The sequence below is a fragment of the Canis lupus genome, chromosome 21, assembly GCF_048164855.1.
Source record: "Canis lupus baileyi chromosome 21, mCanLup2.hap1, whole genome shotgun sequence".
Lineage (NCBI taxonomy): Eukaryota > Metazoa > Chordata > Mammalia > Carnivora > Canidae > Canis > Canis lupus.
In genome coordinates this window covers 43,429,537-43,443,168 of record NC_132858.1, presented here as the reverse complement: position 1 = coordinate 43,443,168, position 13,632 = coordinate 43,429,537, and the positions used below count along the sequence as shown (strand labels likewise).

Sequence of the window (13,632 nt, the reverse complement as noted above, 5' to 3'; positions counted from 1 at the left end):
TTTTATTCAGTTAATCTTTTACAATGTTTTTTATATTTTGAAATCTACGTGGGCTTTTACAGCAATGTTTTTTATATGTTTATAGATCATCTTTTCTAGGTAAGAAAAATTGACCGCAATAATAAAATATTTGACTGAAATTAAAATATTTGTGGAGTAAAAATTTCATACTCTGTCTAGAAGGAAACCATCATAGTTAATAGAATTAAGAGGCTTACTTATGTTAGAGAAATTTTAAGATATTTAAGTTACCAAGAAAGACAAATTAATGTCTGAAAAACAGAGCATGTAGACACTGGTACTGGTTATTTGAGCAAATAAAGTGGCAGCAACTTGATATTGACAACTTCCACAGGTGAAAAAAAAGCAGCTCAGGATAATTTTAAACCAAGTGATGGAAAAGAATTTCTGCTGCAGGGTAATTCCTTTTTTTTTTTTTTTAAATATTTGTTTTATTTAAATTCAATTAATTAACATATAGTGTATTATTAGTTTCAGGTGTAATTCTTTTTTCTGATGTAAGCTGGTACATCCATCAAACAAAACTCACAAAGTTCTACTAAGCATGGGCTACATACAAATACATTACAATTTTTTAAATTAGGTGATAATAACGGATAAAAATGCAAGAGAAACATGGTCTCTGCTCTCATGTGACTTCAATGTAGTGGAAAGGATGAGACAAAAGCATAAAAACTGTAGCCTAAGATCAAATACAGTACTATTATGTTAGAACAGAGATTAGGCAGCTCAGAAGGAGGAATTAAAGCTCTAATGATATATTATATGACTGCAAAGAATTTTTTTAGGAGACAAAAAAACCAAACTACATACTTTAGTTGAAGGAGCCTCCTATCTTCAAAATTAAAAAAGAAAAAATCCTAAAGAGTAGAAATAAGAATTTTTTCCAAATCTATATAAATTTGTTGCCTATTTTATGTTCAAAATAATCCAAGCTGTTACTTTACTGAATTCGGTTCACACAGTCTCCAGTGATTACCCAAATTGGAAGAGAACCACTGAGTTGCAGGAATGTTTATACTGACTGCTTGAATTATTATGCCATTGAGTTGGAAAAGTTGGATTTGTGTTGGTCTTGTAAATAAGCTTTCATTATTGCACCTGCAAACTTGTCCAAATTTATTATGTATGACTTGATGCTGGAGAAAGACCAAGAGCCCTGGAACTGAAATTCAATAGCTACTAGCTGCAATAATGTATGTGTTTACTAGCCCACCCATCTTATACCACCCTGGTAATTGGCTGGGAAAAAAAAAAAAACTAGTAAGAAGTAAAGTTCTGTCACTGTTGTTATTTTAAAGCAGTTAAATTAAAAGTTAATTGGTCTTTCCTAATTATTTCATCACCTGAATATCAGAACAGAAAGGGGTACCAGGTACCATCTATACATCATCTTATAAGACAGCATACACAGGGCATGAAACAATGTGGTTAAGAGTGTGGATACTAAAGCCAGGCTGCTGGGATTCAAATTTTAGTTCTGTCATTAATTGAATGGTTCTGTGCAAGTCACTTAACCTTTTGCGCTTCCATTCCCCCGTATATAAAATAATAGCAGTACCAATCTCATCGTGCTGTCGCAAGAATTAAAAGTTAATACTTTACTGTGACGGATCTGAAGCAGTACCTAGCATAGTGTTAGCTAGCTATTATTTATAACAGTTGAGAACATGTGAGGTGACTTGCCCCAGGTCACAATGCTAATTACTGATAGAGTTAGGACTAGCACCTAAGTCTCTTGGATCTAAGGATAAAACTGCTTAGATATGGTATCTCTGGTACAGAATAAAGAGTTGTTTCAGCAATTTTATCTTTCCTTAGATAATACTTCAAAATCTACATGAAATGTCTAAAACAGAAGTCATATTTGATATTCTGACCTCTGGCTTTTCTTTGTCAATTAGGTCCACTTTGGGCACTGACAGTATTTGTGTGCAGCTCACAAACTTTCTCCTTACAGCATACTGGTTTTAGCTCAGTGTATCTACGCGTCTCTCACGATCTGGGGCCAATGAGGTCACAGATATACAGGAAGCAGGGAACCAGGACAGGATGGAATCAAAGGGGAGGAAAACAAAAACAAAAATGAAAAAAAGGGGAGAAATTGCTGGGGAATCAAAGAATCAGTGGTCATGAAATAAATTTCCCTGCAATGGTAACTTGTGGAAACAATTGTAAAAGAAAAGTTCTAAAAATATTTTGAGGAAGGTGCTTTTTTTGAAGGACAAGACTAATTTAAGTATGCTAAATATAGTGTATACGAAAAAAATAATTGTACCAAAATTTGATAAAAACACTTTCCAGGGATCCCTGGGTGGCGCAGAGGTTTGGCGCCTGCCCTTGGCCCGGGGCGTGATCCTGGAGACCCGGGATCGAATCCCACATTGGGCTCCCGGTGCATGGAGCCTGCTTCTTCCTCTGCCTGTGTCTCTGCCTCTCTCTCTCTCTGTGACTATCATAAATAAATAAAAATTTAAAAAAATTAAAAAAAAACCAAAACACTTTCCATTTTCTTAAAGCTGATGAGTAAAAGGAAAACAACTAAAAAATAAAGAAGAAAAAAGCAGTGCTCTCTTAGTAGTTAGAACTCATTACTCTAACATGATAGGCATAATTTTATTTATTTTTTATTCATTTAAATTCAATTTGCCAACATATAGTATGTTGCTCATCTCAGTGCTCATCTCATCATGGATGGGCATAATTTTAAATCAAGATAGGTACATAGTAAGTTTACAAATATGAGGCTCTGTGCTTTTGAGTTCAGCTGTTATATATTAATCAAAGCTTTGAGGGTTTTGTTTTTTTTACTTTTACCATTTTGATGTAAGATTAAAGGATAGAAAATGAAGCAAGTAATATTGAGGTACAAAATAAGGCTGATTTCATTACTAAGACATTCCAAAAAAGCAAAGATGATTTATTGCCTATTTTTGAATATGGAAATATCAAGAGCTTGATTTTCCAGACCTGTATTTACTACAAAGGGAAATTTACATGACATTTATGGATCAGTGCCTTTTCAAAATAGAACAAAACAAAGTAAAAAACAAAGTGGTGCTGATTCTCTAAAAGTTTCCTTAAAAGTTGGTGTTTACAATCCCCTCAAAGAAATGTTTGAGTGCTTTTTTATATGGAGAAAAGTCCTTTCTTTACCTTTTCGCTGCAGTGGAAAACAAGGCAGACATCATTAGAAATAAAACATAGGTTCTGAATAGGTGACCATTATACTAAACCACTGAACACATTTTTTTGTATGTGTTGAGTTTTGCCTTATTTGAAAGGTTCTGGAAAGCCTTCTATTATGTATTGGCTAATTCATTTAGAACAGATATAAGATAGTGCTTACAGTTCTTTCTATAAGAGGCTAGGCTCTAGGTCTAGGATAAATTTTTTAATCTCTATTGTTAAACCTGATACTTTTTACATAAATATAATTTGATATAATATTCAATTGATTATTTGTGCTTCAGGAATTTATAATAGGGAAATCATTTTGTTGTATTATTTTAGGAATGCTCTTTTAAGAAAATTTGTTTCACTTCTGAATGGTTCCATTGACATTTTCTTCTAGGAGGTAGAATTAGCAAAACTTAAGAGGCTTAATATGAACTGCAAATATCCAAGCTCTGACATCTAATTCCTAAATTTTACACTGAAGAAAAAAAATACCCCAAATCATTTTGTAGCTATCATTTTCTCATCTGTTCTTTTTATTTATTTATTTTTTATTTATTTATTTTTTTTTAATTTTTATTTATTTATTTATTTATGATAGTAACAGAGAGAGAGAGAGAGAGGCAGAGACACAGGCAGAGGGAGAAGCAGGCTCCATGCACCGGGAGCCCGACGTGGGATTCGATCCCGGGTCTCCAGGATCACGCCCTGGGCCAAAGGCAGGCGCCAAACCGCTGCACCACCCAGGGATCCCTGTTCTTTTTATTTAATAGGGAAAATATCAGTTCTTAACATACACTTTGCCTGAATGGCAGGGGAATTATAGCTTAGGGTTCTTAAAGGAGAATCAGCAGCATGGCGAAATTAAAGATTTAAAATTTTTTGTGCAGTCATCAATCTAGCATTAACTACTTTCCTCTGCTTCCTACAGAATGAATATTTAAAAGAAAAAAATTTAAAATCCAGGCTTAATAAATTATTATAAGAAATAATTTAACTGAAAAGAAAATGGAAACATAGAAACTTCTAAAGATTTGCTTTAGGTTATAAAGTAAAATTAATGGTAATGAAGGAATTAAAATCCATATTCCCAGAATACTGTTTTTTTTCTCTTAATCTTAGTAAATAGGTTCAATGGCATTAATATACTATGGAGTGAAACAGAGAACAAACAAATCTAAAGGAGAACAAGACACTTTTGAAACAATCATTTCATAGAACAGTACTGTTACTTATGGTCATTTTTTGCTTACATATCAGAAAAAATGTTCTTTTTGATACTCAAAAATAATATACCTTGGGAAAACTGACAACATTTACACACACTTTTAGAAAACAAATTTAAATACCTGTTTTAGTCTTTCATTCTCTTCCATGAATTTTTTGGCAGCCTCATTAGTATTTTCTGCTTGAGTTTTGAGGACTCCTTTGTTTGACAGTTCTTTAGCCAATTGAGTAATAAGGGTAACCAGACGTCTCAACACTCTAAACAACAACAGTAACAACAAATCAAAGTATTTATGGTATAACTAATCATTAGAAACTGTGATTGAAAATAAACAGTCACTGTCAAATGATTTCCCTTTAGGTATAGGTATGGTGGAGGGAGATAATGTTTAGAGAGGACATACGTTTGTTTGTTTCTATTTTTTTAAATCTAAGCCTTCCTGTCAAAATCTAACCTATGTCTCGTTGCTTTGGAATCTTTGTTATATGACTAGCATTTGGAGAATAAGTTCAGCAGTACTTGTTAATTAATTATCCTCTCTTTTTAGAGGCCTTTGGCCAGAAGGAAGAGAAACATAATTTTAGAGAGTGTGGTAGGGACAGTAAGAAGTCATTTTTGTTTTTTTAGTCCACCCCCCCACCTTTCTCAGCATTTGCTATTTAAAGAGCATTGTGTGAGGCTGGCCAAGCTTAAAAACTGCTCATTCACATCGGTTTATGGGTAACTTCCATTGTTAGGAATAGAAATTCGTATCTTCAAATATTCATTCAATGGGTATTTCCTTGGCTAAGTGTTAGGAATTGCTAAGTGTTGAACACTGTGCTGGGTACTGGGGACACAGAAGGAAATGAGATTAAAGTCTTTCAGGAGTTTAGTTTCTGTTTGGAGAGACAAAGAATTAAATCAGTATTTAATTGCAACCTTGAATGATACTAAAATACACACACACACACACACACACACACACACAGATACATTTGGTGGAAACATACAACGGAGATCCCTACTTTGGGAGGGGGGAAGTGATGGTCACAAAAGGATTCTCTGTGAAAAGGGCTGAAGGATAAGTACAAAGTTATCCAGGAAAAGAGGGGAATGTTTTGGCAGATGTTAAAGCAAGTGTGAAGACCCTGAAGTAGGAAGGAGTTAGCTACACAAAAGGAACTCAATAAAGATTCCTTGCAAGAATGAAGGCGTGAGCAGTGAAGCTCAGTGTGGGTAGACTGTGGTGTAAATGTCAGAGAACAGTATGAGACCAGGCTTCAGAGAGAAGCAGGGGCCACAGCATGCAAGGCCTTGTGGACCTAGCAAACCTAGAAGGCATAATGACAATTATGTTATTTGGGTATATCATCTGCATTCTTTTATGAAGATGTCAGTATACCAAACAATATAGAAAAAAAATCTATAGGATAGGTAGGAAAAACAAGGAATGGAAATGTAACTCATGTAAAATTGTGCTTTTTAAAAAACTTACAGCCAAAAAAATAATGAAAATCCAGAAATGTAAAGATTTCTTTGAGACCTAAAAAGTTTCATCTGTGCATGTTCATAGGCTCCAGGTCTGGTGGTTAAGCCTTTTTCAATGGCAGGTATAGAGGAGTATTTCCTTACTTCTCTCACGGCATCTATTACAGAAGAAAACATTGATTTTGGCTTTTAATAACATAAAATTATTATTAAAGTGGAAAGCAGTTTTAGAACTGAACTTTTGAAAAATGGACTTCTGATATAAGCTCTCTTTTTGTCTTTTCCTCTACTATCTCTGGGAAGGCACCATACTCAAAAGTGAGGCTCTGTAAGTGGATGCTAGTGGGCAACTTTGACTGGAACTGGAATTTTTTTTTTTTACTCTTTATCTAGGACTTATTGTCTCTTATCTCTAGCTACATTGCAAACGATTATACTTCACTTTTTACCCCTAATACAAAAACCAACCTACTGACAGTAGCATATAGGTCATCTCCCATTCCAATCAATTCCAAGAGACTATTCTATTTTCCTTACTGTATAAGCATTTTATTGTATCTATTATTCCTTTAATATCATCAAATTACTATAGTAATTATTAAATACTGTTAAAGTAATATTAATACACTATTAAAATATAATTATTAATACTACTAATATTAATATGACTTTACTGAGATTTCAGAAATATTTGGTTACACTGACATTTCCACTGGCAAAGGTTAAATGAGACTTGACCCACAGGGGCATATGTTCCCCCAATGGGCACGTGGATGGCATCTGCTACTGGAAACATCCAATGAGCTGCACTTTTGATGAATTTAATTGTTAAGTCTCAGGATCTATTTTTTTCCAGTGAAAAATAGAATTCAGCTTATTCATATCTATATTTAGTGCCCTCTTAAGTCACTGGATTCTTTTAGGTCCTAGATAAGTTATTTGCCTTAGGTGTCTCAAAGACCAATGGGGCAAACAAGTCAGACTGCTTCTTTTATGTAGCCATCAGCATTCTTAGCAAAGAGTTACTGCCATAGCAAAGAGGTTCCAGTTAGAAAACTGAGATCACTTAAACTATTTTACTTTATTTTTATTTTATTTAAAAAAATATTTGAGAGAGAGCATGTGCCTGAGAGCTTGTGAAAGTGAGCATAAATGGGTTGGTGGGGAGGGGCAGAGTGGGATGGGGAAGCAGACTCCCCACTGAGCAGGGAGCCCAACACTGGAGGCTTGATCCTAGGACCCATGAGATCATGACCTGAGCTGAAGGCATACACCCAACCAACTGAGCCATCCAGGTGACTCTATTTTATTTCTAATAGATGCTTTATTTGGTTGTAACTTACCCTAAAATTTACACCTTTCAAATGAATAATTCAGCAGCTTTTGAGTATATTCACAAAGTTGTGTAACCAACCACTAATTTCTGAATATTTTCATTAACCCCTTGGAAAACCCCATAACCATTCCACCCTTCTTGCCCCATCTCCCAACAATCACCAATCTACTTTCTCTGTCCATGGATTTGCCTATTCTGGACATTCTATACAAAAGCAATCATTTGCTACGTGTTTTTTTGTGTGTCTGGTTTCCTTTACTTAGCATAATGTTTTCCAGGTTCATCTGTGTTGTACTTTGTAGCAGTATGCCATTGTTTTCTATGGCTGAATAATATTCCATTGTACAGATCTACCACATTTGCAAAACAAAAACAAACAAAAAAGATATAGCACATTTGGTTTCTGAGGACATTTGGACTGTTTTTATCTTTTGGCTATCATGACTAATGCTGCTATGAACGTTTTTTTCTCTTTGTTGTATGTTGCCAGTCTTATATAGTATTTGGTTTAATATGTTTTGGTTTTTTCTTCTTTTTTTTTTTAAGGATTTTATTTATTTATTCATGAGATACAAAAAGAGAGGGAGAGAGAGAGAGGCAGAGACACAGGCAGAGGGAGAAGCAGGCTCCATGCAGGGATCCCGACGCGGGACTCGATCCTGGGTCTCCAGGATCACGCCCTGGGCTAAAGGCAGGTGCTGAACCACTGAGCCACCCAGGGATCCCCTGTTTTGGTTTATTTTCAATTAGAGAGTTTACTTTTCTAGCTTCTTAAAATTTAAAGTTTTCTTTCTTTAAATTCCAGAACAGTTTAAGCAGCATTAGTAATCTCTATGTTTTGAGAGAGGTAGAATTTCTTGAAAAACTATTTGGGGGCAGCCTGGGTAGCTCAGCGGTTTGGTGCCGCCTTCAGCCTGGAGTATGATCCTGGAGACCTGGGATCGAGTCCCACGTCGGGCTCCCTGCATGGAGCCTGCTTCTCCCTCTGCCTGTGTCTCTGCCTCTCTCTCTCTCTCTCTCTCTGTCATAAATAAATAAATAAAATCTTAAAAAAAAGAAAAGAAAAACTATTTGGTTTTATTCTTTCTGAATGGGATAGCTTTAAAAAAACTTTCTGTAATTCTTCAATGGAAAACTGGTATGCTTAAATGGAAATGGAAAACTGGTATGCTTAAATTTTCTATATTTACTAGAATTCATCTGATAAGTTATAGTTCTCTACAAAATTATCCATTTCATCTAGGTATTCAAATTTATTTGTATAGAGGTATATAAAAGTCTTTTTTTTTTTAAAGTCTTTTTTTTTTTAAAGATTTTATTTATTTATTCATAGAGTCAGAGAGAGAGGCAGAGACACAGGCAGAGGGAGAAGCAGGCATCATACCGAGAGCCTGATGTGGGACTCGATCCAGGGTCGCCAGGATCACGCCCTGGGCCGCAGGCGGCGCTAAACCACTGCGCCACCGGGGCTGCCCTATAAAATTCTTTTTTATTAAAAAAAAAAAGATTTTATTGGGATGCCTGGGTGGCTCAGCAGTTGAGCATCTGCCTTTGGCTCAGGACGTGATCCCGGGGTTCCGGGATTGAGTCCCTCATCGGGGTCCTGCATGCAGCCTGTTTCTCCTCCCTCTGCCTGTGTCTCTCATTAATTAATAAATAAAATCTTAAAAAAAATAAAAATAAAAAAAGATTTTATTTGAGACAAGAGCAAGCACAAGCAGGGGGAGGGACGGGGGCGTGCAAAACCTGACACAGAGCTCTATCCCAGGACCCTGAGATTATGACCTGGGCCTAAGTCAGATGCTTAACAGACTGAGCCACACAGGTGCTCTGGTCTTTTAAATTATCTTTAAAACGTTTTCTTGATCTTAATGGCTATTTCCTCTTTGACATTTCTCAGAATGCCACAATAATGTAGTAAGAGCATACCAACCTCTAGAAAACAACTAAAAAAATCTCACACAAAATAGTATTTATAGGCCAGAGAAACCGTATAGTAGTATGAAGGATCATTATGCTTGCTATTTAGCTTCTTTGGCTTTTAAATGAAAATAATATTTCTGGATTCATTATGCAGAAATGCAGAAGATTAATCCGTAATATGAAAGAAGTTTATAAATGTAAATGATCATACAAACCTACCTGGAGAATAAAATCACCTGTCTAAAAGCAGGAAAACTATGTCTGAAAAATGAAACCAGGGCAACCATATGGGCAGGGTGTGATGTATAGTCAATTTTCTAGAAACCATCTGAAGACAGCCTATTTTTTGGATCACTTGTGTAACCTTTCAAGTTCCTAAGATGCATTTCTGCTGACACTAAACACATTTCTGGGTTTCCTGCTTCCTTTCTGCCTATTCCCACCCCTTAAAACACACACATGCACACACATTCAGTTAGTAATGGCTCTAGGAACATTAGCACCTTGTCATGATTACCTTATTAGAGAAACAACCATCAAGAAAAATGAAGTAAATTTAAAAGGAAAATACAAATGGAACTTGAGTAATCTACTAGTTTTACATAATTTCCACCATCATCATTCTGGCGGACAAGAACACTAGACTGTGTACATTCAGTACTACATTTAAATCTTCCAACACCTGGGCAGCATGGGTGGCTTAGCGGTTTAGTGCCGCCTTCAGCCCAGGGTGTGATCCTGGAGACCCAGGATCAAGTCCTGCGTCGGGCTCTCTGCATGGAGCCTGCTTCTCCCTCTGCCTGTGTCTCTGCCTCTCTGTGTCTCTCATGAATAAATAAATAAAACTTAAAAAAAAAATAAATCTTTCAATACCTCAGTGAAGTAGGTGTGATTTCCCTATTCTGAGATGGAAACACTGAAGCTTAAAGAGTTGGTACCTACTTGCCTTCCTTTACCATCCAAGGTCAAAGCTCCCTGCATTAACATCCATGATGTCCCTCATCTCTGAAAATTAATTACCCACTTGGCCTAGCCAGTGGTCATGGTTCTGCTTTGTGACTCCTACCCCTGGCCATAGCTTACCAACGATTGTATACCTGGCACTAGCTGGCTCACTTATCATTGGAACTGGGATTCAGAAATGGCTAATTGACCGTTGCATATATGTGGCTGGAGTAATGATATTTGGCAGTTATTTGGTGCCCACTTTCTGCCTTGAGAAAAGAGTATCAGGTTCCAGAGAGATAAGGAAGAATGAAGTAGACCTATGGAGTAATTCAAGGATGAGAAAACAACACATCAGTTCCTAGGAATAGTCCCTCCCTGGAATTTGGCTTCCTTCCTTCCCTGAGCTGCTCTAAAACAATTCTGTATTTTATTATAAGTTCCCCTTTCTTGCTCAAGTGAACTTCAGTTGGTTTCTGATATATGTAACCAAAAAAACTTTGGACTAATTTTTCCTTCTTTCTTTGGATTTGTGTCAGTTTTTCAGTAGAAAGTCTTGTGATAATTTTAGAGTTAAAAGATCACAATAAAAAAAAAAAATCACAATATTACGGGGGTGCCTGGCTGGCTCAGTCAGTAGTAGTAGTAGTGACTCTTCATCTTGGGGTCACGAGTCTGAGCCCCACATTGGGTGTAGTACAGATTACTTAAAAAAAAAAAATTAAAAAAAAAAAAAAAAAAAAGGGATCACCATAGTTTAGCCAGTAGCAGCTACAGAAATGTTTGCCTTTCCTTTTTCCAGTCCAGTTTTCTCCCTTTGTTTTGCAAATGGGTAAACCAAACTCAAAAGGCATTTAGTTTAGCTGGTGGCAGAGTTGGGACTCATTTTTCTTATTGTGATTAACTTGGTTAGTGTTACTTCTTATGGCTGGAGATATACTTGATAACAATAGCATACCACAAGACAAATATTGACATTTTGATATGAGGCATGAACACATTCACATCCTGACACAATCATACCTTCCTCATACCTTCTTGCACCAGCTGTTCCCAGTTTTATAAAAAGAAATTCATTTCAGAGGATGGTGGTATGGAACATGGGAAACATTTTCTCATAAAACAGTGGCATATATGGTACTTATCCCAGGATGGCATCAACTTAGTTAATTAAAAACCCAGTGAATTCATTAATAAAAACACCATAGAGTTAAGCCTAATGAAAAGGGAAATCCAGTACTTACCTAGAAATAGAACAATCAATAGGATTATAATAGTAAGGAAAGCCTTGTTCCAGAAAGTTGCAATTTTACCCCAGACATTAAATGAAAAAATCTTCTGCCATCTGTAAAATAATACAATTACATTAGCTGTAAAAAAATCAAAAGATTTTGAAATGCATTGCAAATATCCAATTAACATTTGGGTTAAGTGAATGAAAAAAAATTACAGAAATTTAATTTTTATGTCATATCAGAGAAATGGTAATTTTCTGATATGACATAATATCTCATGAAATCAAGAACAACTCTTCCAAGTTTAGTGATAATTCTGATATCTTCTGTCTGTTGGCTTAAACATTCTATAGCAAAAATCACTTTTAAAGTAAATATGTGTGAATTCTTATAATAATATGTTATATTGCTGATAGAAGTTCTCACTTTATATCTTTTTGCTAATCAGTGTAATAACACAGAAATAACAAAGACTTCTACTGGCCTAATAATCAGCAACATTTCAGGTGTAGGGGGTCTAACTGTGCACTATTTATTTTTACATAACACACCTCTAACATTTACCCCAAGTAAAATAATTTTTCCATCTTTACCGCAGATAAATATCATTGGGACATTACATACATAAAGATCTTAAATAGATTGATGAATTTTTATGTATGCATATACTCATGTAATTGCCACCCATATCAAAGTGTGAACATAGAGGAAACGAAATGGGGAAAAAGATAGTTTAGACAGATTAAGGAGTATAAAGACACAGAGGTAAGAAAGCATGGATTATAAATAACAAAGAATGACAAAGCAATCCACCATACAATTGGAAAGGTAAACTTTGTACAATGGTATTTCATTTTATTTTACTTATTTTTTTTAGAGAGCATGTGCATGTGAGCAGGAGGGGCAGATGGAGGAGACAATCTCAAGTAGGATCCATGCCCAGGCTCAATCTAAAGACCCTGAGATCCTGGCCTGAGCCGAAATGAAGGGTTGGACTGAGCCACCAGGCGCCCCAGTACAAGGGCATTTTAAATGAATAACAGATTTATGGAGTCCAAAGCACCTAAATTAACTTCAAACACAATTTCAAAAGAAAAGTTTTACTTTAAGATTGTGACAAATTATTGTTTGGAAAACAACCCCAAGTAATAACTTGAAGTTGGTGAGGAGAGGGAGATTGATGTAGATGAATGAGGTTCTTTTGCCTCTATGCTTCCAATTCCAGAGATGCTATTCAATTTTTTCATCACAAAAATTTTGTGTTTTTAGATAGAAAACATAAGTGGTAATACCCTCATCTAAGTCCCAATGCAAATTCACATGTCAAGGGTCAGTGTAAAAGGGAACACAAAAGAGACTTCCTATAGGGAACAACTAGCAGTTTCTAGTAATACTCAGTTCAAAGGAAGAAATGATAATAGTTGTTATATTGAGTCATTTCTATACTACGGTTCTAAGCACTTTTACGTATTTTAGCTCATTTAATTACCACAACCACTGTATGAGGTGGGTACTAGTATTACCTCTATTTTACAAATGGGGAAAATGTCCAGAGATGGTAAATAATTTGCCCAAGGTCATGCAGAGTTAGGACATACATCCAGGCAGCCTGACTTCTAACTATGCATCTTTACATTATTGTGTTATAGGAGTAAATAATGGCCAAATTAAATAAAGATTGAAGCCTTTTCTTTGACGAGTATGGTAATACATAGTATAAAAGATAAAAAGATGTGGATATAAACATAAGGACATATTTTAAATGAACTGTGTGCATACATCCCATATTTTCTTATGTGTATTCATACATGAGCATGTATATAATCGGGGTACTTATATACACATCTATTAAAGAGCTTCTTGAATTGTATAGTGAAAAATTATATTTGGCAGGAAGAAAAAGATCCAAAATCTACAAAATATATATACATATTTGCAAATTCTTAAGCCTTATTTATAAATCAGATGTTTATAAAATAGATATTTATATCTTTCCTTCTCTTGAATATAGGAGTCTCTTGTTGCACCTACTATCAGAAAGCAAACAGGGTATTAAACAAATTTGAAACAAATGAACAGGATGCTCATTAGAGTAGAAAAAGCACCTCAAAGCCAGTTACCTGTCTGGAGTCTGCCATGGATGAGCTAGATGACCTTAGACTATTTTCCCTATTGAATGAGTGGGTTGGATAAAATGATCTCTAATGCTCCTTGTAGTATGATTCAATTTTTTTTTTTTTTCAGTAAGGAAGAAAAAAGTGATGGCATAGCTGTTAGACAAGGACAGAAATGAGTAG

At 35.4% G+C, this 13,632-nt stretch overlaps 1 protein-coding gene across 3 annotated transcripts in view; it reads right to left on the bottom strand.

Moving 5' to 3' along the window:
- BCAP29 (B cell receptor associated protein 29) overlaps positions 1–13,632 on the bottom strand; it is a 52,209-nt gene that overhangs the window by 36,220 nt on the left and 2,357 nt on the right. For all 3 annotated transcript variants that reach the window (XM_072791565.1, XM_072791566.1, XM_072791567.1), the window contains exons 3-5: positions 11,345–11,445; positions 5,904–6,054; positions 4,548–4,683 (exon numbers count right to left, since the gene is read on the bottom strand). In XM_072791565.1, coding sequence (XP_072647666.1) covers positions 4,548–4,683; positions 5,904–6,054; positions 11,345–11,445 — 388 coding nt within the window. The remainder of the gene's footprint in view (positions 1–4,547; positions 4,684–5,903; positions 6,055–11,344; positions 11,446–13,632) is intronic.